General features: G+C 38.9%; 1 protein-coding gene across 4 annotated transcripts; it reads left to right on the top strand.

The window, feature by feature from the left end:
- Positions 1-17,402: 17,402 nt before the first annotated feature.
- cfap96 (cilia and flagella associated protein 96) lies at positions 17,403-24,057 on the top strand. 4 transcript variants are annotated; one of them, XM_030146123.1, is made up of 7 exons: positions 17,403-17,510; positions 17,582-17,690; positions 19,805-20,024; positions 20,541-20,678; positions 20,994-21,069; positions 22,572-22,763; positions 22,858-23,674. In XM_030146123.1, the coding sequence occupies exons 2-7, from the start codon at positions 17,591-17,593 to the stop codon at positions 23,098-23,100; spliced, it is 969 nt and encodes a 322-aa protein (XP_030001983.1). In that variant the 5' UTR covers positions 17,403-17,510; positions 17,582-17,590; the 3' UTR covers positions 23,101-23,674. The 4 variants fall into 4 exon arrangements, with proteins under 4 accessions (XP_030001983.1, XP_030001982.1, XP_030001981.1 ...); XM_030146122.1 differs by adding an exon at positions 23,767-24,057 and having other exon boundaries at positions 17,418-17,690; positions 22,858-23,021; XM_030146121.1 differs by having other exon boundaries at positions 17,418-17,690.
- The last annotated feature ends 191 nt before the right edge of the window (positions 24,058-24,248 follow it).

Below are 24,248 nucleotides of genomic sequence, written 5' to 3'. Positions count from 1 at the left end.
CTCCAATCGCAGCACCTCAAGTAGTTTCATAGACTTTGCAACCGGCTCCTGTCGCCTGACTAGCATGTGATGCAATTCTGCGTTTTGGTGTCCAGTTTCAAATCAGATCTAATAATGGTGGTCATTTCACAGCTGAAATGGTACAGGGTGTGTTAAAATATCTTAACATCTCACAAAAGTTAGGCAGTATTTACCATGCAGTTAGCCAAGGTGTTGCAGAACGAATGAATGCAACTATGAAAAGAAAACTGATTAAGGTTTGGCAAACTTCAAAACTTGATTGGGTCACAGCTCTTCCTTTTTTCCTCATGGACATCAGAAACAGTGTGAACTGCACCACTTTTTACTCTCTGCACATGTTGCTAACGGGGAGACAAACGCACAAGAGTCCAAGGAGCCCAACGGATCACACTGGCATCGGCTGATGAGTCCCCTCCACTGCCACCCAACCCGGAACCCCCAAGAGCAGCAGAATGGAAAACAGGGGAGTACTGTTATGATGGTTTTGAATATCTTAGATTTACATGATGAGAAATTACATGTATGCTGATCTTTTTGTCTGTTTGTCTGTTTCGTTTGTGCCTGTAGACCTCTGGTGTCTCTCTGGATCGCCATGTGGACATAAAGGGATGCTGAATTCTACCTGTCACCAAAAAAGTCGAGACAACATGACTGCGGAGAATTGGCCTCAAGATTTCACGATTTTAGTTCACTCCGTTATGTTCTTTATGTTCATTTGGAATCTGTTTATGAGAGACCAGAAGTTTTTTTTGAAATATATTTGAGGTACTGAAAGTTAAACCATTTACATATGTTTATAATCACACATAATCTGGTCTGATCTCAAGGGTGCCCGTTAAGGGATTCCTTAACGGGACGTGGCTGATGGTTGGGTGGTTGGGTGCAGCAGCGCGATGAGGTTGTCTCTCCCACATTAATAACTTCCCAACTATTACATATAGTTGTGACATGGCACTAAGAACTGCACGTGGGTTTTCGGGCTTCATACTTTTGAGATCAGAAGATATGCTAAGTTTTGATTTATTATGTGATTTGGGTAAAAGAGACTAATCAAGGGTTGTGGATAATCAGTTAGCAATGGGAAGTTACTCATGTCAAGTGATAATTGTATGATTCATATTTTATGTAAGATTATTCTGTTCTAAATGGATCCTGTATGTACATGTTTGCAGACTGCTGAAATGGGTAGCATCTTGCGCCTTTTGAGAAGGTTTTGCTTTGTGACTTACTGATGGTGATCACATGAGGATGTGACCAAAGGGGGGAGTTGTGGATGTATGCTAGTAATTTCCTTTAACCTATATTCCTATTGTGTCACTATTTATCCATACTATGCTATATGTGAACTTTGTACACACTTTTACTCTGTATAAAGTTCATACAAGCTGTGAAAAGCCATCTTACAGTGACAAGGCTTCTTTAAAGACACAGTGGTGCCAGTTGAGACATGGACTTATCTACCATTTACGTAAACATATACGTGTAAGAACTCTGAAGATTCCTTGAAAAAGCCTGGACACTAGAGGCAATTTGAATTCCGGACACTGACATGCTGTGAGTGCCTGTTTTACCCTGCGTGCCAAATAAATCCTTCTTTTTGAGATGATCCACTGGTTTCACCTGGTCTTTGTGAAACGACGACACTCATACCCCACCTTTAAGTGTGTTGTGTAGGTTACAATGCATTGATTGAGAGGAGAGATACACGAGTTATTCATCAAACAAGATATAATTTATTTGAATAATCTGGAAAGTCAAAAACCATATAACTTGCATACATAAGATACAACATACTATCGACATAATGTTACACCGTGGCTTGGGGACCCTAGGGTGCAACATGAAGAGTGTTGTCATTTTTCCTCACTCCCAAGCCACAGAGAAAAAAAACCCTGGACACAGGTTGTGCAAGTTTAACAAAAAAGGTGATTTATTTTACAAGGTGCTACATAAGGATATTGAAAACTAGACAAAAGGCAACTGAAACTTCGGGGTGGGCTCTGGCCAAAACAACAAACAAAACTGCACTAATGAGAGATTAGGCTGACCTGCAAAATAAAAGAAACCAAAATACAAGGTCTAACCTTCCTTACCAAAAATAGGAGAAAACGACATAAAACAAACAGGGTAGCCCACCCCTACTTCTGAACAGGAACGCTGGCGGAATGGAGGCGGGGTTGGGAGTAGAGGAAGTGCGACGGGGGTCCGGCCCAGCTCCATGGTCTTTAAAGGTCCCCCTCCAGCCGCTGCTCCAATCACAGGGGAGCATCTGGCTCGGCACCTGCAACACATAATCCACTCACACAAGACAAAAGTGGACACACCCACAGAATGACACTACGACCCACCAATGGGTCATAACAATAACCTACTGCATTTTCAAACATTCGTACCATACCTTCGTGATCCACCATCACATCAGAAAACATGACTAAAATGCAAAGCTAATCTGTTTGACTGCTTGTATACTGTCTGTTTCCTCTGGCAGATCAGTTCCAAGTACATCCCAACAAAAGATTTTCCCAGCAACACACTGTTTTAGATGATAGCAAAGACATGGTGTTAACAGGAGACAGAAGTGAGAGCCGAGTGAGAGGCAAGCTGAGTTGTTTACTTCCTGGTTGTCTAGGAAATGTGACGCAAATCGCTTATTATCATTTAGCTTTCCTGCAGGTTTGCCTGCTCAAAACTAATGGTGTTTAAAACACTATATTTAACGTCTGTGTGCAAGGCAACAAAGGAAACCATTTCTGTGAAGCTTAAATGATTTTTTACTATAACATCATTGAAAGAAATTGTGCACAGCTTCTCGGTATCGATTAAAAACGAGATATTGGGGTCCGGTCCACCACCTATATGTCAAGTGTCTTTGAGTACCACGGAAAGCACTGTACAAATAAAATGTATTACTTTTATTATTATTATTATTATTTATCTATTGCACAAACCATTTCCATTATTAATTCACAGTCTCAAACATTTTACAAATTGCAAATCAACATATCAGTGAACGTCAATATTTTGAAGATTTTCATAAGTCAGGCCAAGGGTTTTCAAGTGTGAGCTCGTTATGTTTTTTTTTTGTTTTGGTTTGGGGTTTTTTTAAATTGTTTTCCTCATCGTTTTTTGTTTTTACTGTTGTTTTCAGTGTTGTTGTGATTTTCCTTTATTTTTTCTACTGTGTTTTTACCCTGTAACTACCAAAAAGCAGCTGGACTGATGTAGAAGAAAGAGCCCCAAAACAAAAACTGCTGGGCCAGAATTCAAATAGTTGTTGTTGTTCAGTGTGTTTCAGTTCACAGTTCATGTTCAACATCCTAAATCTCTTATTGATGTACATCCTAAGTGCCTTCTTTAGTATAAAAAGAAAGAAAGAAAGAAAGAAAGAAAGAAAGAAAGAAAGAAAGAAAGAAAGAAAGAAAGAAAGAAAGAAAGAAAGAAAGAAAGAAAGAACTGTAAAACTTCAGTTTCTCTCTTTATCTTTTTCTGTTATTCCACCTGTTTTGGCCCTAAAACACACAGTAAAACAAAACCACTGAAGACAAGGAACACAAGCACATACTCACAGCAGCTTTCATGACACTTCTACAGATGCCAATTAAAAGCAGCCCATTTCATTGAAATAATGTCTCAGCTGTTAAAGGGTTAAATATACAGAAAGTCTAAAAAACAAGTGTCAGTCTTGCTGTAAATGTTTTCCATTTACCAGTCCCCTTTACATTCAGATTTTCACTTGTTTTCATTTTTCAGTGCAGATTTGTTATCAGATGGTGAGAAATTGCTGTGATTTACTTTTATATTGAAGCTCCCCTCATATACTTTCTACGTTCATGGTTAGCTGTTTTGTAAAAATCAATCCTTAGTTTTTATATTTATCTTTGTATATTTAGCTTGTGATAAGGCACCACATGTAAGCTTAGAGTCTGTGAAAAAAATGATATCGTGGCCATTTAAGCTGAGGGAAAACATGTCCTTATAGATTTAGGGGTTTTTTAGATTTGTACTTTTTTACTTTAATGGCAGTGAGATGATACTTTTTATCCACCCAACAGAAAACACAGTCAGCATGTAGTAATCAGAGCCATGTCTGCTTTTGCTGTGCTGTGCAATCAGTGGCAGGCATCTTTTTTTTTTTTTTTTTTTTTTTTTTAAAAAGGAGGGTATCCTTATATATGCATGTGTGCACATGGATCAGCATATGTGTGTGACCCAGCTGTTCCTGAGCTGCCCTCCCCCTTCTCCAAGGACATTTAGTCATCATGGGAGTCAACCCCTTTGTCTCCCAATGTCTCTACCACCGTCAATTTTACGAGCAGCCATGTTTCCCATCACTGTCCCTTTGTCTACTGGGTCTTTGTGTCTCTGCATTTAGATCAGTGTCTGTTTCTGTGTTTCTCTCTAGATCTTTCCATCTCCATGTTGGCTGTTGCCTTTCTCCCCTCTTAGCTTCTGCCTTTCTTTAGGTTTCACTCATTCTCTTCTCTCCATCTCTGTGTGTCTGTGCTTTGTTTCAAACTGAAGAAAATTTCTGCAAGGGATGTACTTAAAGGCACTAGGATCTACTTAAAATCTTTGTGTAGGGTACGCTTTTAGTCTTTCAGAATCTTGTTGAAAACATTTTGGATTTTTTTTTTTTTTTTCCCCACAGGAAACCTTTAACGACTCCACACATTTTCAGGGTTGGCCTGCCACCCTGTGGCCACAATGAAAGAGGAACACAAGATCTCCACATCCACTGTCTTTCTGTGAAATAATTGTAAAGTGCAGTATCAGTAGATTAAGTGACCCTCCAGGAGATAAAGTGATTTGGAACGTGAATGAGTAAATGAATAAATAAATTAACAGAAGCTCCGAGAGACTGATTCAGCAGAAAAATGAGCTATCGCGCACCCTTGCAAATCAAAGTTTGACATTAAAGCCTTCTATTTTCCCTAAAATGATGGATCAGAACAGTCACTCAAGGGTCAAAACAAACCAAATGAATCTAATATGACTTATGGTTGAGCTTTTTAACATGGCATAACATTACGTAACTTGCTCTTATTTAGCGTTCATGGTAACACTTATGGAATACATGAAATTATATGGGGAAAAAAATACTGAATGAACATTAGAATGAGCTGGCTAACCTGGCATAATATCAGGTAGCTAACACTGTTAGCTACTGAACATTATTTTCCTGTTTCACCAGTTAATAAAGTTATATGTTATTGTATTATCCAACAGGTAAAAGTCTAGAAGAGTCAGCAAGCGCTTGAGTTAACATGTAAATCCACAACAACTTGACCCCTCATGACCCCTTGGCATCCATTTTCAACTCATAAAGAAATGTGTAAGCATCAAATTTTATGGATGTTTCTAAGTTATGTCAAGGTCTTAAAGTCAGATATTTTGTAAATACTGTGTTCATTTGTCTTCCCCAGTCAAATTGCAAAGTGGCTGAAATTATTGCTATGAAATTTTATAGAATTAGGGACCGAGCTGAAAAGGCAAGGCCCTATTGTATTTTGTTCTTTTCTTATTATATCATCACCACTTTAAATTGGAATTTGACCCCCTAAACATGTTCAAAAGCACCAAATTTGGCACACATGTCAAGTCTGGTGAAAAATTTGATAAAATATAAATATTAAGCCGTTAGGTGGCAAAATGTAGCACCTCCTACGTACACAAAAGTGGCCCTAGCAGCCAGAAGGAATGCCGTACAGACATGAAACGACATGATTTCTTTATTTTAATGATGAAACACTCAGCTGTTTGTACAATTTTAATTCATAAAGGGTGGTGACTGGAGCAGGGACGGAGAAGTGTGAGTGGAACTGAGGTGTCAATGGTGATGGGAGGCGGAACCAGGCCGGAGCGCAATGTCCCGCCCAATGCTGCTTGCAGCTTTAATTTTACTTGTCTTTTCATTGACAGGGTTTGTGCAATACTGCATGACAGCAGAATATTGTCTTGCACTGCTTTTTGAAAAATAAATGTTTTCTGTGCATTTAAATCTGTTTAAGTTCCTCCCTTCAATACATACAATACAAAACAAAATTGTATAATTACATTTGAAGAAACCTCATTATTTATATTAAGAAATTAATTTAAGTAGTGATAAATGTAATGTGTAAGTGTGTTTAGCTTAAGATAATTATTTCAAACACCTCGGGGTTGCAAAGAATATATGTTAAGTGAACTAATGATTTTTAGTAAATATTAATGATCATCAATCATCCGATACAGTACAACTTTTAGCATGTTTCAGCAAGTTTCAACACGTGTAAAAACTAAAGTGGTTTAAGGCAACGTGTTTCCATGCAAATTTCTAGTAAACTCAACAAATTTGGGTTTACAGTATATACAGAGAAAAAAGAAATGTGCTATTTATATAAATTTAGGTTTTAATATTAATTACATGTTATAGTTTCACAATCACATGGTGTGGTATGGTATACAGGTGTTACTGGGAACTGTTATACATTCAATGATGGCTCATATTGACCAGACTGACTATATCACAGGTGTCAAACATGCGGCCCGGGGACCAAATCCGGCCCGCCAAAGGGTCCAATCTGGCCCATAGGATGAATTTGTGAAATGCAAAAACTACACTGAAGATATTAACAATCAATAGTGTAAAAATCATTTTATTTCAGGTTCTATACATACACATGTAAACCAGTTAGATCTCAATTGTGTTTTGCCACATTCATTTGGGTTGTCACACAGAGCAGAGCAGGATTGTGCTGAACAGAGAAGTGAAGAGAGCAGAAAGCACATGTAAGTTTGATTTGTTTAACATATAAATTAAATTTTTACAAATATATCAAGCTTGATGTTCATGTGGAATGTGTTTTTTGTTTTTGTTTTTTTTTTTTTGTCAAAGCGCAGTTTGGTTCACGTATCTATTGCCATTCACTGGATGAATGAGAAGTTTGCACCCCTGGTAGGCGGAGCAAGGTATGTGGTAGTTAATTGTAGTAGCATGTTTTGTTCTTTTGTTTGAAATATTTGTCTGTATTAAATTACAATTTTAATTATGAGTAATATGTTTTGTTTGATTGTAATAATGTCTGTGCTTTTAAAGAAAATGTAACCTAAGTAAACTTTGCAAAATAACATATGTACAAATGTTTGTGTTTTAGTTTCACGGTGCTCGATGACAAAATAAAGATTTGTACCAGTCGCCATTTCATTGATGCCAAGGGCTGCTACAGATGCATTACATCTGCCTGGCTCTGTCCCCATTCTTATGTGGTTTGTTATGATGGCAGGCCTTCAAGGTGAGCCTTGGCTTTTGTCTATGTATGAGAGCCTTACTGTCCTACTTTGGGAGAAGTATTTGAACACAACGTGATGCTTTGTAACATGCTCTCCTGCCCAAGCAAGAGTAAGGGTTTTTTGTTTTTTTTTCTTTGGTTGACAAATAATATGTACTGCTTGTAGGCCTCTGATGTGTGCGTGAAGCATACTGTATTATTTAACTTTAGAGTTTTATATTTTGAATCAACCATCTTATTTATTTTTGCTACCTCAGACCACACAAACCCCATGTGCCACCACTGTAAATCTTAATTAAGATTCTACTCAATTGTTTGAGGACAACCAGCTTCATATACAATTTTTTTGCATTTAAAGATTCAAAAATGTATTATGATAAATTCAACATTCAAAAATGTCAAACTGTAATATTGTTTGTATTTTACATATTTCAAAGTAGCTACCTTTTACTCTGCTCTTGGAAATCAAAATTGAACTGAGAGGGTCAAAATGAATTTCATTTGAGAAATTAATGTGGCAATGCTTAGCTAACAGACACAGTATGATCCAAAACTAACTTAGAATTCACTCTATAGAACTACTGTATCACGTAATTGCTATATCTCTCCTGCACTTGCACTCAGGGACCAACTCCAGATCTTCATGAACACTGTGGTCAAAGGAACTGACAGGAGAATTAACATGTAAATACCGGTTTTTAAAAGAGAGGGGAACTCGAGGACGTATAGCAAAACCCTTTTGGCACGGAAAGAGCACACAAACTCAATGCAGAGAGGCACTGACATATGCTGGAAGGGGCTTCTATAGCATATATTTTAAATGTCACTGTAAAATTTAGCTTAATTACTTCATAAGGTGAATTTCTTCTTTTATATTTTACCACTTTGATTGCTAAAATGATGTGGGGGGGGTTTTCACATCAGCACTCAAGGATAAACATTTTTGTAATATACTGTAATAACAGGAGATGGGCCAAAGGAATAGAATCATGTGACAGGTTGTATTCAGTTTCTTGCATAACTCTCAACAACCACTGTGAAGAATAATTATAGAATAATGACAGTTTTGCTCTGAACTGCTCTAAAATGTCACATATTTCTCTACTGATGGAGCTTGTCTCCCAGTAAACTCATGGACGTCACTACTGATAAGTTCAGGGTCAGTTCTCCTCACTGAAGAACATGTGGCTTCAGAAGCTCGGACCTCGCATTCCAGTAGATACACGTCTAAAACAACAGTCATGACACTTTACGTAGCACATCCCAGCTACAAGACGTGGACTGACGTTTGGCAAGTCACGTCAGCAGGTGAGCTCCAATCAGAAGACGGAGTCAGATGAAGTTGCAAAGTCCAACCCATTGTTCCAGGTGGAGTCACTCAAGAAGATAATTGTCAACCAAACTCGGTATTTGGGGCTCTTTGACTCGAGTTCCTACAGGAGCTCTTGTCCAGAGAGACCAGCACTGGCTTTTATATTTCCCATGTGATCAGAATAAATTCTTAAACTGAGACCAAGTGCATCCTGAACTCATCTTTGGAGCTTCCAATCAATGAACACGAAAAATCCTAACAACTGGCAACTAAAATCATCTACTGATCTTAACTGTTGAACCACTAATCCTATGAATACATTGAAATAATTCAGGTAAAATGCACTTTGTCATCTTTTCATGGTCATCAGATATGACCCATTTGGACGTTCAGAGGCTATGTAGTGAACGTGGAAACACTGTCTTCTACAACATTGATTTATCAGTAAAACCCACAGAGTTTAATAAATGACAGTGGATGGAAATGCTTGTTTTTGCTAAGAAAAGTGAGTTTTTCTTCTGTTTTTTCTGTTATAACAATACTTGAATTTACTCTGCCTTTCCATGAATACCTACATGGTCAGTGAATTAAATATAGGAAACTACAAAATGTACACTGAAAAATGTAAAATTCAAATATTATCATAAAGTGGGACCTTTCTGTGTAGAGTTTGCATGTTCTTCCTGTGTTTGCGTGGGTTCTCTCTGGGTACTCCGGCTCCCTCACACCATCCAAACACATGCACTGATAGGTTAATTGGTTAATCTAAATTGCCCATAGGTGTGAATGTGAGACTGATTGATTGTTTGTCTCTATATGTCAGCCCTGCGATGAATTTATGTCATGTCCAGGGTGAACTCCGCCTTTGCCTATAAGTAGCTGGGATAGACTCTAGTGACCCCCCGCGACCCTAGCAAGGATAAAGCGGGTTCAGATGATGAATGAATATTATAATAAATTGTGATAAATTAGATGTAGAGAAAAAATGAATGGATGTTACTACAAAAATAGCCCTAGGTCTTAAATGGTTAAATACCTTGGTGCATCAACAGTATTTTTCTCTCTTCATGTGGTTATACAGGTTAAAAACTCAAAAGTTTCTGCACTAAATCTGATGATTGAGCCTGATTATTACTATTAAATGAAGATCAAAACAAAAAAATGGTGGAAAAATGCAAAATAGAGGAGCATATTAAAATAAATTATACTAAATCACTTAAAGGTTCAATGGAGACAAATATTCATGTGAAAGCTGCCACTGGGTCTTTAGGTTAAAGAATTAGGTCAAAAAGTCAAGGTGGATAACCAAACCAACAAATTAAATTGAATCACACACTTCAAAAGAGTTGATTTCTCTCATTAGATTAATTATTTGCTGCCCATGCCTGATAAATGAAATCAGATGAGAGTCAAACAGTGTAATTACTGTATATATACTCACTGGCCACTTTATTAGGTACATGAAATGGTGGTCACTCAACACATTTAGGCCTCTAGACATGGTCAAGGGGATGTGTTGAAGTTCAGACTGAGCATCAGCATGGGTTGGGAGTAGTGACTGAAGTGACTTTGAAAATGTTGTAGTTGTGTATGTTTCAGAACCTGCTCATATGTACTGGGACTTCTATGCATAACTACCTCAATGGTCTGAAGAAGAGAAAATATTAGCAGCAGTTCTCTGAATGAAAAGGACACATGAGATTGGCAAGACTGGCTTGAGCTGATAGAAAGGCAACAGTAACTTGAATAATGCCAGGTTACAATCCATGGTATGCAGATGAGCATCTCTGAATGCACCTGTCAAACCTTGAAGCAGATGAGCTACAGCAGCAGGATTTACATTCACTGGCCACTTTATTAGGGACACCTCATATTACCAAGGTGTGTGTGTGTGTGTGTGTGTGTGTGTGTGTGTGTGTGTGTGTGTGTGTGTGTGTGTGTCAGTGGCAATTGCTTTGAGACAACAAGGGAAGCTAAACTTCCCCTAACATTCCCCAAAATGAATGGGCAGAATTGCACTGCTAATACGAATTACATTTACATTAAAATTGCACAAGCATGCACGTAACTTTATGGCTATGTCATTCTGGTCAGCTTATCGTTTGCTTTGCAACGCAAATTCAAGGTCAAGGTTACTTTATTTATACCCGTAGGTAGATTTGTTTTGCAGTCTAGGTGATTGCCTTGGCATTACAACAACACTTACATTAAACATGCAAGACAGGCACTTGATCACGCTTACAGACAGGACAAAAAGACAGGACAAAAAGTGCTCAGTGTTCCACCATTCATCTGTATAGCAGCATGGATAAGTAAAAGAATAAAATAAATAAGATCCAATAAATAAAAACCAGATGCAATAAAACACGATAAAAACCAGAAAAGATAAAATAGAAACAATCTGGGATAAAAACCTGGATAAGAACATAAAATTTAAAAATTTAAAAATTTAAAAATTTGAAGTCACAATAATAATAAAAAGAGCAAAGAAATGGAATAAATAACTAAATAAGTTAGTAAAGTGCAATGTCACTATTTCTTATTGAGCTCAGTGACGGCGACAGGAACAAAGCTATTTTTATAACGCTGTGTCCTGCACCTTGGGACTAAGAACCTCCGTCCAGAGGAAAGGAGTTGAAATTCACCTCGTAAAGAATGGGAGTCATTGTCAAGAACTGATGAAGCCATCCTCTGTACCTGTTTAGTGTACAGGGAGGCGGGACAAGACTGGGACTCACCAATCAGGCGACTAGACCATCTCACTATTTGATTTAGTGAGTTTCTCTCTGCAACTGAGGTCTGACCAAACCACGCCACCAGACAAAAAGATAAAGCAGACTCAATAAAGGAACGATAAAACAAAGTTAAAATGGTTCGGTCAGTGTGGAAGTGTGCCAGTTTCCTAAGGCAGTGGAGGCGCTGATGGCCCTTTTTACACACAGATCTACAGTTTTCATTAAAACTCAATTTTTCATCAATTATCGTCCCAAGGTATTTGTATGATTGCACTTGCTCTTGTGACGGCCCCTGCTTAGGTGTCTGTGAGTGTGCTTGGTGGTGATGTCATTCTGTGTTCTCTCTTGAGGTGATCAGCTGAGACATCATGGTGATTGGGAGCACCTGGGCCCGGTGTTCCTGAGGACCATAAAAGGGCCAGATCCAGCGTGGCGTCTCTGGCTCTCTCTCTCTCCTGCCGACCAGCATCTTTTGTTTGATTCACTTTTTGTTTCTTTCAGCCACACAACCTTATACTATCCACACCACTGATATTACTGACTTACACACCTCATATTTATTGTAAACTTTGGTTATTTTGCGTTATGCTTTAATAAATATTTTGGATTAAGTTAGCACTGTGTACTTCTCCCATCTTTTTGTCATGGCCTAGAGCCGGGTTATGACACTCTATAGTCTGACCTTTAATTAAAGTGACTCCGTGCCTGTCCCAGACGCATTCTCGTATCAGTGGCCTACACTGTTGAATTCCCCATTGACGCTGAGTGTCAGTGGGTTGTCTATGTGGCAGCACTGAGCTGTCTTTTTTCACTGCAGGGAAGCATGGTAGTCACTGGCTAAATGCATCAAATCATCCCACCCAAAACCCTCCCACAGACATTCAGCATGAATGGGTCAGTAGGCGGGCCAGGACACTGGACTGGATGAATTGTTCAAAAGAGTATGTAGGAAAGGAACCCAATTTATGTAAGAAAGGAGCGTTGATTAATTGATTAATTTAATTACAGATTTATAACTGAAGCTTAAACTTACATCAACCTGTTAGAACCAGTAGTTCGAGGTCTGGACCCAAATGCATGACCCGCAGACAAATACAGTTAAGCAGTGTTTAATAAACACAGACAGGGTAAACAGTTCACAAAAAGAGGGTTTGAGTGAGTCCTCGGTGTATTGATTCTGTGGATTCGTCACGTCGTCCGAATCCAGGGGGGAAAACCCACGGCCCAGGTCGGGAGCACACAAGGGGAACCCGACTAGGAAAAAGCAAAGGAAAGTCAGGGGACAGACCAGGTCATGCACGGGGAGACTGACAGACAGGCAACAGTACATAGGGGATAAGGCTGAGTCATGTACCATAAAACCGGGCGAAAAGGTCGAACACAGAAGTGGCAGAACAGGCTGAAGTACAGGCAGGGGTTCAGGCAAATCTCAGTAGTCGAGGAAACAATCCAGGTCAGGAACAGACAGACAGGCAGGCAGGCAGGCAAACAAACAGGATCAGAAGAAACGCTGGTAGGTAGACACACCACGAGGGAGGAATACGAACTGGCACAGGACAGGGGAAAACAGGGCTTATATACACAGAAGGGAGGGAAGACAATGAGACACAGGTGGAACAAATCAGGGCGGGGACAGGTAATCAACATAGGTGAAACAATCAGGGAAGGGAAGCAAAGACACCAGACATGACACAAGAGGAGTACTTAACAAAATAAAACAGGAAACGACACACAAAACATACAAGAGACCAGGGACTGATATGACACAACCCAAACCAATAATTTGGAAACCTTTCAAAATTAGTGGGCCGTTGACTCTACAGGGAACCCGAGTGTGAAGAGGCAGTACACAAATAACTGAAGCAGGGGATTTCTACACACATAAAGAATTTATTAACTAAACTAAGACATAATAATAAGACAAAGACAAAAGACAAATAGAGCAGGAGATTATGGGTAGGAGAAACGTAGGCTAAGTTGGCAGATGGCTATATTAAAGATATCGTAATGTTAGTGAGGTTAAGTTGAGGTAACTCTACTTAAATTGGAAATTACACCAACTCAGATAAGTCAGAAGCAAGTTTCCTTACAAGTTGCAGGTCTTGAAGGATGCAGATCTTGACTTTGGAGAAGGAGCAGGCACACAGCTGGAGTGACACGGCAGCGGTGAGGATGCAGGGCTGGAGAGGCCTTGACAGAGAATGGATGAACTTGGGATGACATCTTCTGACAGAGTTCGAAATGGCAACAGGCTGCGGAGCGGCCCGAGCAGAGGAGGACTGAAGCTCTGGTGGCCGGAGGAGGTGGAAAGCTGGCCCTGGCGGCTGGGTTCTGGAAAGCTCGCCAGGAGAAGTTTGAGAGCCGAGAAGGATGGAGAAAGCTCTCGCTGGGAAGTTTGAGAGCCAAGGAGATGGAACAGCTCTCGCTGCGAAGTTTGAGAGCCGAGAGTGATGGAAAAAGCTGTGATGAGAGATTGGTTTCATTTTCTTTTATAGTTTTGCCAGGAACCAACACCCTCCTCATGCATATTGATGAGTTAATCGATGCCTCTGGGTGTTGTCTTCTTTGTCTGTTTTGGCGCCAGTCCAGCCCACCTCGCAGGTCATTTGCATGCTCCCAAAAGTGTCACGTTTCTTTTTTCTTCGGGAGAGAGAGATAGGGGACTATGTACAAACTTGTAAGAAAACTTCTCCATCCTTAAATAACATTAAACTTATACGTCAGCTGTAACCTCACTCAGCATCAGTAAGATAGTAGCATTATTATCAGACATGTTATTAACAGTATTACTCTTACTTTCAACAGACATGAACAGGACATAACATATAAAGTCAGAGGTCAGGCAAATGGGCTCTTGCATAGGTATGCATAAAAGGGTTAACATGCTGAGTACAATCAATGTTAACACATTACTGTGACACTATTAACATGGCAACAGATAAAGATTTTGTTATTTAGTCTCTGTTCTTAGGTTTACCTCCACCTCTGGATAAGCAAACATAATACGACACAGATGTTGAAATTAAGGAGGTGAAAGTGTTAACACCCAGTTCCTGTGTTCCTTAATATACCACGACAGGGAAGATGGCTCTGATGACGAACCGATGCCAGTGGGCTTAGGTTTTGTTGTCTTGGGTCCATTACTTAGGCCCATTTGTCACCATAAATGTTGCTTGCAAATGGTGTCCTTCCTTTGACCTGATACCAACCAATCAACACGGCTTTTCTGGAATTTGGTCATGGCAAGAAAAGTCAAGATGCATTATTTATAACTCTGTTTTGTTCTGTTCCACTCACTCCCTTCGTCATGATGCTACAAGTAGGTATCGGTCCGAAAGGCTGAACTTGTTTTGACAGACAGTGATGTTGAAACATAACAACAGCACATTGGAGCTCAGTCCCATGCAGATATCAGCTGAAGAGAGGTTGTTTGACAAAGTTCCGTAACTTCATCAGTTGAAGAGAAAAAGGGCCGAGTCATACACTTGCAAGTGTGTGTTGCTGTGGTTATATGGTATAGATGAAGTATAACAGCCTAAATTAAGCATTCCATTTTTAAAAATTGCTTTATATAATACAACATGTTTTATGATGTAAGATCAGCTTCCCCTGTTTTAAAGACTACAAGCCACCACTGGTGTGTGTGTGTGTGTGTGTGTGTGTGTGTGTGTGTGTGTGTGTGTGTGTGTGTGTGTGTGTGTGTGTTTGTGTGTGTGTGTGTGTGTGTGTGTGTGTGAGGGTGTGTGTGAGGGTGTGTGTGTGTACATAAATGTAATAAAGACTCAGCCCTTCACCAATGTAGTCCCATGAGGTCATGTTCATGGTCTCACTTTGTTACTTATTGAGTTTTGATTTCCTGCTTTCTCTGATATGAAGCGCGATACAGCCAGAGCCATATAAAGAGAGTTACGGCACACTTTGATGTCGCCACTCTAGTGAACACATGGTTCGTGTAAGCCTGAATAGTTCCAAACAAACCAAGCGCTGTCATGTTCTTCTATGGGACAGACAGCAGTGAGTGTGTTACTGCATGGTAAATCTCAAAATAAACCACACACAACCATTGTTGCACTACTTCAGGTGTGTCCAGTCCTGGTCCTTGAGGACCCTGCATGTATCCTGCATGTTTTAGATGTATCCCTCTTCCAGCACACCTGATTCACATGATAAGCCTATCATCAAGCTCTGCAGGAGCCTGATAACGACTGTCAGGTGTGCTAGACGAGGGAAATATCTCAAACATGCAGGATACTGGCCCTCAAGGACCAGGATTGGACACCCCTGCACTACTGAATGTATCATTATGTCAATTACACTTTTGAGTAGTGGGGTTGACCACTGAAAGGACTGCATTTATTACACTGAAAAATTTTAGAGGGAAAGGTTAGCTTGAGTAGGCCACTTACAAGTTCATTCATTCTGTAATTGTAATGTACACGCAAGGAGATAGACAATTTACCATTTTTAAGTTTTATTATTACAGGACTGAGGTACAAGCACAAAACAGTGGTTAGCTGTGAACACTGCACCTGCCAAGCCCTGCTCTCCTGATAACACAATGAATGGCATTAAGTAGCTGATAGCATAATGGCTAACTTAGAATTTACAACATAAATGTATAAATGTCAGAATAAGTTGAGTCTCTGTGTGTGATTCAGATATGAACATTTGCATATTATAGTCATCTAAAGTTAAAACGCTTGTTATTCATTGTTATGTTAATGTGGGGATGGGTGTAAGGTCTAAGTCGTGTGTCAATGAGGTCACCACAGTGTAGTTTATTTTAATGTCAGTAGATGGCATCCTTGTATTGCCTTTCTTTGGTGATTTATGGGTTTAGCGTCCGTATGCTGTGTGCATCTATCTATCTATCTATCTATGGCATTAATGACTTCAGATTTTTTTCAGATCAACTTATTTCTCAATATAGTCGAAGTCAAGTCGACTAGTCATATGATAATGTCATCACATTGACAGCGGTGGAACACAGACACACAGCTGTTCAACAATGAGCAACTTGTACTAATGTTCACTGTAACATTAACAATGTACAGTAAAGAGCAGAATAAAAAACTGGAAAGACACAAGCATCAACAGTCCTTCTCAGACATTTTAACCAATACAAAACATAGGCTAACACTTTGAATTTGCTTTTAAATTTAAGTGAACAGCATAAAGTGGGAAAAGGTTAAGACAGCGGCAGCCAAGACACACTGCATGTTAGAGACAAGAGCACATTGTCTTCATGAAATAAATGAACAGAATAATCAGAAAACACTGGCGGCCCAAATTATTATTCAGTATTGGTCTTGCTTACATGGTTCACAGAACATAACTGAGACGATACTTTTTCTACATCACAATCAGTTTAAAAATCCTACTGAGTAATCTTCTTCCTTCAGTCTTGGTCTTGTGTTAGTGATGCTAGGGTTGTTGGGTTTTTTTTTCTTTCAACCCGCTTTTGTGGAATTATTTGACCCGCCCTGCAAATAAAGTGACATTTTTTGCCCCCGCACCAGCCTGGTCTCATCAAACGACGTAGAATGTCACGCCAGTTCCTTAAGTCTTTTCGCGTGTTATTTTTTTGTTTTTTACATGTCATTTCACACCGTGTTTATGAGACGCGAAAATGCTTTAAATCTGGCGTGTTATTCCTATGCCATCCCATGAGATCACATTGCCTGCACCAATCTGACCCAGGTCCGCTGATCTGCGCATCACTACCTTGCACTCCATGTTTTCATGTAGAAAGATGTGAGTATCCACATGCACTGAATGAAGGCTCACGTGCTGTTCGGTGATGGGAGGGAGAGAGAGAATAACACATGAAAACTCCTCCAAAGTAACAGCGACTTGTGCCAGACGTCGACACGTAGACAAACCGTCTTTTCTGTTAATGCCCTATACATCTGTACACGCCCTACAGCTGTCCATGTATAGACACATTTATTTATCTATCACACATTCAAGTAATGCTTATACTATTATTATTCTGTTCTGATTTTTATTTTGAAAGCAGAGTAAATGTACTTCACTTCCTGTGTAGCATAACACACATTTTGTTTACTTCCTCTTCTCCAAGGCAACTGACCAAGATACACTGACAGACAATAGACTTTAACTCTAACCCACATAGACAGATAGATAGTCAGCTTACTGCAGCTCTGTCCAAAGGTAGGTGTGCATCTTTATTTGTTCATCTCTATATTGTTCATTATATGTTATGTGTGTGCTTGTGCTTCCAGTGTGCAACCATGCCACTAGGTGAAGGGAAGAGTGACATGGAGCGTCTGGGTGTCTTTAAAGAGATGAGTTACATTTCTATAGAAGACAAGTACACCCCTCCCACCAACCGTAAGCATGTGATTTATGGATCTCTGATTAGATTCCAGCAATAACTGTATTCATGGTAAAATCCTGAATTTACACAGAAATATTTATTTTATGAATTTAATTTTGTACCATGGATGAATTTTTCCTCAATGTTTTGGAAAACCAGAAGGGAAAGTTTGCATTAGGCATATAGAAACAATTTATAGAACCATACTGTTCCACTTTTTGATTTTTTTTTTTTTTTTTCAAGTTGGTAATTAGTTGTTTTATGAAACAGTGTCATAGTAAGTCAAAAGTAACTTCAGTCAACACCAAAGACATCATTATAGTGTAACGTTCAAGTTTTGTTTTAAAGTTTGGAAAACTGCAGAGAATGTACAACTTAATTACATACATTTGCAAATTTTGCTGCTATAACTACAAAAGTAGGTATATGTAATACTGTATGTGTTCATGAAAATGAAGGTCCTATGTATCCTATGTATTAACACGTTATCATAAGTCTATTAAAACAACACTGTTTCACATGAGAAAGGAAATGAAGACCTATGTGAGGTGAAACATTATCAGCAAGGAGTTATTTGTAATTTTGATTTTCAAAATTCAATTCCAACTATCAACAGCAGGGGGCAGTAGTGTACTACATAATAACAATGCTGCACTTCAATTTGGTGGAGTGCTCCCTGCATCTGTTTTATGGCAACACAGCTACTCAGTCACTGAAAATAACACTGCTGTCATGTAATTGTCATGACTCACAATAACATCAACACACATTTGGTCTGAACCATGCATTAACTAATGGAAAATTAATCAAACATAATATCACTGTGAGTAACTTTATACTTTAATAAGTTCTCATTACATCAACAACTTACCAGTGTAGAAGAAATACTATGAGTTCAGCATCTTCATTCATTTACTCAAATGAGTAAAGAGTCCATTGTGGATTTGATGCCAGATTAGATGGTACAGTAGCTCACTACTCATGCTATGGGTATGAAGTCGTATTAATGAACCGTTAACCCAGACTATACTTGAGGCTTGTTAGGTCATGCTTAAATAGTTAAATTTTCATTTATTTATTTAATTTCTGTGATTGTTTTAATCTGCATTTCAAAGCTGCGGGAGACTTTCATCACCAACTTTTCATCATATCTGTAAAACCCCAGTCATAGCCTAAGAATCACGAATCTGTAAGTCTTTCTGCGATTACTCACCTGAATCTCTTGCATCACGGTGAACAATTTCCAAGCGTACTCCTCCATAAACAGTCCTAGTGTTTAAAAACAGAGCCGTTAAGTAACTCGGGCATCTTCGGAATTTTGTCATTGTGGGAAACAGAGGCTCATGCAGCTGCTTGGCAGCAGCTACAGACACAACGCGGAAGCAGCAGGAGCTCCCTTCCCTCTATGCTTATCCCTCCAGCCATTTCCGCGTTTCAGCCGTTTCTGCGTCGTGTTTGTTGCAGCCATATGATATCATATGGTTGTGTTGCTGCTGCCAGGCGGCTGCATGATCCTTCGCTTCCCACAATGCACATCACGACAAAATTCCAAAGATGCCTGAGTTGCCTACCGGCTCTGTTTATAAACACATGGTTTGTTTATGGTGGAATACACTTCAAAATTGTTCACGATGATGCATGAAATTCAGGTGAGTAATCACAAAAAGACTTAGAGATTAGTGATTCTTAGGCTATGACTGGGGTTTTACAGATATGATGAAAAGCTGGTCAGGAAAGTCTCCCACACCTTTAACATCTGGCCAGAAATAAGATGAAAATTAGTCCTGCTGGCCAACTCTGGCTCATTTACAGAGTCTTTTGTTTCTGTTGATTATGTCTCTGTCACTGACAAACTAAAGTGAAGAAAAACAAACATGTAAAGTAGAAATATTTCAATAAATCCTTCATAGATTGGAGTACATACTGTATGTGGGCAGGTGTTACCTTTTTTCATAAGCAAACTTAAATTACAATCCATCTGCCATGCACAATCTAGCGCCATGTTGTTAATGCAGCAAAAACGAGAAGAACTAGAAGAATTGAGAAGAACTAGACCATATGTAATTCTCCCAAGACTGTTCAGTGTTATTAACATTGTAAACATTTAATGTCTTGCCCTAAAATCCAGGTCCATTCAATGAGGCAGCTTACCGTAATCGGCAGATGCAGGCAGGTGTTGCCAAACAGCGGTGTGCCCTGCAAAGCGGCTATTTCCAAAAGTCCTTCAATAGAATATTTGAGCATGAGGCCCTGAATGAGCCGTTGAAGCTGGTCCGGCAGAATCGCCTTCAGCAAGCTAAGAAAAACCTGGGCAAGGCTTTCCTACCCAGTAATGGGAACAAGAAACTGTGAGTGAAGATGTATGTAAAACCATAGACTGAATATGAAGGTGGATGCAACAAAGCAGTGTCTTCTCACTTTGATAAAAGAAGCCAAAATCCTTTGGTGTTTGTCTGATGCAGGGATGTCATATCAGAAGGATACAAGTCTGACTGGATTGAAACTTTGTGTCAGATTTGTGACATTGGTCATAACACATCAAATAATGTGTCAAAAACAAACAGACAAGATGACTATTAAATATTAAGATGCCTAAACAAAAATATATCTCATTAAATCTACCTAAAGAGCCTGAACTTAATTTTGAGAAAAATGCATCAGTTGCAATTAGAAAAATAGTCCAATAGAAAAATACAGACACAGGATTTTTGACCTATAATAAGGGGGGGGGGGGGGGGGAGTTACAAGTACATCTTTATATACAGTCTATGGTGTAGTAATATCAGTTTGCAGGACACAAATACTCTTCTGTCTGACGACATAGCTCTGAAACATGACACTTCCATCTTTCTCTGTACCTCCAGTTGTGGCTCAGGCAGTTACTACGGAACTCTTTCAGGACCTATTCCAGCCATGAGTTCCCAGTTAGTGCCTCGAAAACCCCGTCAGTCCCATGGACGCAACATCATCACTTCGCCGCCTAAGAAAGGCAGTGGCTTCAGGTTCACTGCAAGCAGAAGTGGTTAACAACCAATCCACACACATCTGCATTCTGTTGTTTTGTAACAGTTAAAAAGTATACAGTGTAAAGTTTCATTTTCAGGAAACTAGCATATTAGAATATTTGGTAATTATCAAAATACTTCAGGCCCTGAAATGTCTACAAATACAGATTTAATATGCACTTAAGAGTCAGCAGTCAGTTGTATGGTTAGTCTATGTATAAGTAACAAAAATTTATAACTGCTATTATTTGTCAAATGACGACATCAGTGATATTTCATGCACAGGAATTTAATTTTTATTGTCTACTGCAGCTATCCTAACTTAACCCTGTCCAAAATGGAGATGTATTCCTCAGACCCATATGACAGAGCCAAGGAAATACTAAAGGTAATAACAACTGAAAGAAAAGGAGCAGTGTCAACAGACTGGTACAGATCAGAGGACGCCAACTACAACACCTACCAAAGCATCATCAGTGTCATTATTACCTATCTAGAAAATATATTAGATGATAGATCTAAGGATGTTTTTTGGGGGGGGGGTTTAGTTCATTTTATTGTCCTCTTAGACTAAAAGTTGTTTTCATAGTGTTAAGTTTGGTCTTTTTCTTCTTGGTAAGATAAGATTAGTAAAATATCATTATTATATTCATCAAAAGAAAGGACAGCCATGACAAATAAAATCAAAAGGCCCTTTCCCACCGCAGGAACTTTTGCAGGAACTTTCTGTATTACCCTGAACTTTCAAAGTTCCTGGTGCGTTTCCACCGAAAATTACCCTGGTAACTGGCCCTCCCCAGGCCCCGAATTTACCCTGAAGAAGTTCCTGGTCGAGAGGTAGTACTTTCCAGATTACCAGGAACTTTAAGGGGCGGGGCTGTGCTCTGGAGAAGGCTGAGTGGTGGACTAGACTGGCAGCATTTCCGCATTCTGTTCACCGCCAATATTTAACTCATGTAATTTCCACAAGCTTTGTATTTTGATAATTCGGAAAATGGACCAAAAGAGAAGCTACAACAAGTGGACGGATGATGAGGAAATTCAGACGAACTTTGAATTGCCAACACGAAATGAGCGAGTAAAAGCTGTCGGAGCCAAATATAAGACACGAGCCTAAAGAAATACGAGGAAAGAAGAAGAAATATATGCAGGATTAAAAGAAACTAAAGGACCATATATATATATATATATATATATATATATATATATATATATATATATACATATAAAACCTAATACTGTCCGTTCATTTACAAGGCATCAAAATATGAGTATAAGTACTTTTATCAGTAATATGCAGTCGAATTAAATGCAGGCATTTGAGTAAATCTGTCTGACTTTAGGGTTGAACCTGGACTATATACATAAAACAATAGAAATGAAACAGAACCATCCATCACACTTAAAGTTAGATGTGATTTAGTTTAAGGAATGAGAAGTTGAAAACACGTTCCACCATTTTTAAATACAAATTAAGGATATGTAATGATGGTTAACTTCATTTAAAATGTATTCCAGATGGATTAAGTGATTCAACAACCAGTAAAATGTTAAACCCAAACTGTCCACTTCAGTACTGTGTCATTTTATTGAACTAGAGGTTAGTTTGTGAATGGACATGAACAGGGCTACAGTTTCTATTACTGCTCCCTCATACATCATCAACCTGATTTGAATAAATTACCCTGAACTTTCAGGTGCGGTGGAAACGCAGTTACCAGGAACTTTTTTACCCCAAAAAGTTCCTGGTAAATAAATTCCTGGTAATAAAGTTCCTGGGCCTTTTGGTGGGAAAGGGCCTAAAAACTGTATTTGTTTAATATCTTATTATTACTCTTATCTTATTGTAATTATGTTAAACCAATAATAAGTTTGTTATGTGTGTTACAGAAAGAGATTGAAGTTCATCGTTCCAAGTTAAGGGGTGGTCCCTTTAAGGTCAACCTCCACCCCAAAGACTTTTTCCAGAGCAATCCTTATCACAACGAAAAACCACCTCCACCAGCATCTGCACAGAAGTCCCTCCCATCAATACAGAAAGTCTCTCCAGTTCCTTTCAAGCCTTCATCCCCCAGTAAACATGTGAGTACGTCTGTACTGCATCAGGATGGATGCTCTGATGTTTGTTTTATTAAAGCTTTTCTGCGTATTTTATGCCAAATGCCTCCTGTGACAGATTGGAGGAATGAAAGCGGGGACATTTGACACTTACCCATCACATTCTGCAGATCCATACACCATTCGGCGTTCCAAACTCACCAATCAAGAACCAATCTTCCATCCAGCTCCTGGTCCTAAGAGCACCCCTGTTAAGAGCATTATCACTGTCAACGTTAACAGGTTAGTCACCATCTTTATTTTTCTTATGACATGGAGTCTTTTAAGACACAAATCACCCACCTTGTGTATCTTCTTATAAGGTGTCCTTTTAAGTAAGATACAAAAAAATTTTATTCCGCCTCATGGACACATACAGAGCATTTTCATTTAAGGCCGTTTTCACTCTCGAAAGTTTGATCAAGGTCTGTCCATGTTTTCAGTTTAGCTTTTACATTACAATTTTGGGTGGGATAAAACAATTTTGCATGATACATCCATATACTACCATCTATATCATGTTTCCCTGTACTTGGTGCATGTTCATCCAGCTGATTTTAACCATATAAAAAATGAAAATACCAACAATTTGAAAATAAACCTTGAAATATCATGGTAACAAATGTTAGAGGCTCAAACAAACTTTGAAGTTTTGTTAAAACACCTACATCTGTGATCACCACAATTAACAGCTCAGGTATGCTACTGTATGAAACTCTATATCCAAAAGGTAAAGTTTCAGACTATGATTATGTTGATGAAGAATCAGCTCTATATATTTGCATAACGTATTTTAACAAAAATTGGTTAAAAGCTGCTGTACATTTGGATGAAAACCCATTATTTGGTTGACTTATAGACCGGTGAATCTGACTTGTATGTTGCATGTTGTGTATTTGCCTACCACCAAACAAGGTAGGTGTGACAGTGCCCTTACTTCAGCTTTTTTTTTGCAATATCTAAAAAGGATCTTTTTGCCTTGTCTCAGGAATGTGCACTCTGCAAACTACACTTCAACCATCCCAGCTGTGATGACATTCTGACTACAATACCCATGCTGCCCTAGCAATAGGATTAAATTCTCTCTTTTACATGCTATTAAATGAGTTTGAATGAACCAAAAACAGCTTGCATCACAACATAATGACAATCCAGCTTCATTAGACTTCTTGTGTGAACCTTCATTGAACTGCAATTCTGTAATTCTTTCCTGGCTTTGTATTGGGAAAATCTGTAATATTTTCATTGTCAAATAAACAATACCATACAAGAGCTGAAATGAAACTCTGTTTATAGTAAGCTGGTGGGGCACTGACTGCATAGGTGGAGACAGACCACTGAAAAAAGCTGTGAATGTTTTTTCTATTATATTCTCTCATTGGATCCTCAAACTAATTCCTTATTTATGGTAACTGGGACAAACATCATCCAGTTTAGGAATATATACTGTAACACAGAGTACCTACAAGA

Source organism: Sphaeramia orbicularis, chromosome 10 (genome assembly GCF_902148855.1).
Source record: "Sphaeramia orbicularis chromosome 10, fSphaOr1.1, whole genome shotgun sequence".
Classification (NCBI taxonomy): Eukaryota; Metazoa; Chordata; class Actinopteri; order Kurtiformes; family Apogonidae; genus Sphaeramia; species Sphaeramia orbicularis.
Note: the sequence above shows the minus strand (reverse complement) of the source record. Positions and strands in the feature narration are given on the sequence as shown.

What these genes read in the sequence shown, in the direction of transcription:
- cfap96 (XM_030146121.1), top strand. Translation starts at nt 17,555, where the DNA reads ATGTTATGTGTGTGCTTGTGCTTCCAGTGTGCAACCATGCCACTAGGT. An exon ending in GTACACCCCTCCCACCAACC is followed by an intron (nt 17,691 to 19,804) that starts GTAAGCATGTGA and finishes CCTAAAATCCAG; the next exon opens with GTCCATTCAATGAGGCAGCT. An exon ending in AAGAAAGGCAGTGGCTTCAG is followed by an intron (nt 20,679 to 20,993) that starts GTTCACTGCAAG and finishes TGTCTACTGCAG; the next exon opens with CTATCCTAACTTAACCCTGT.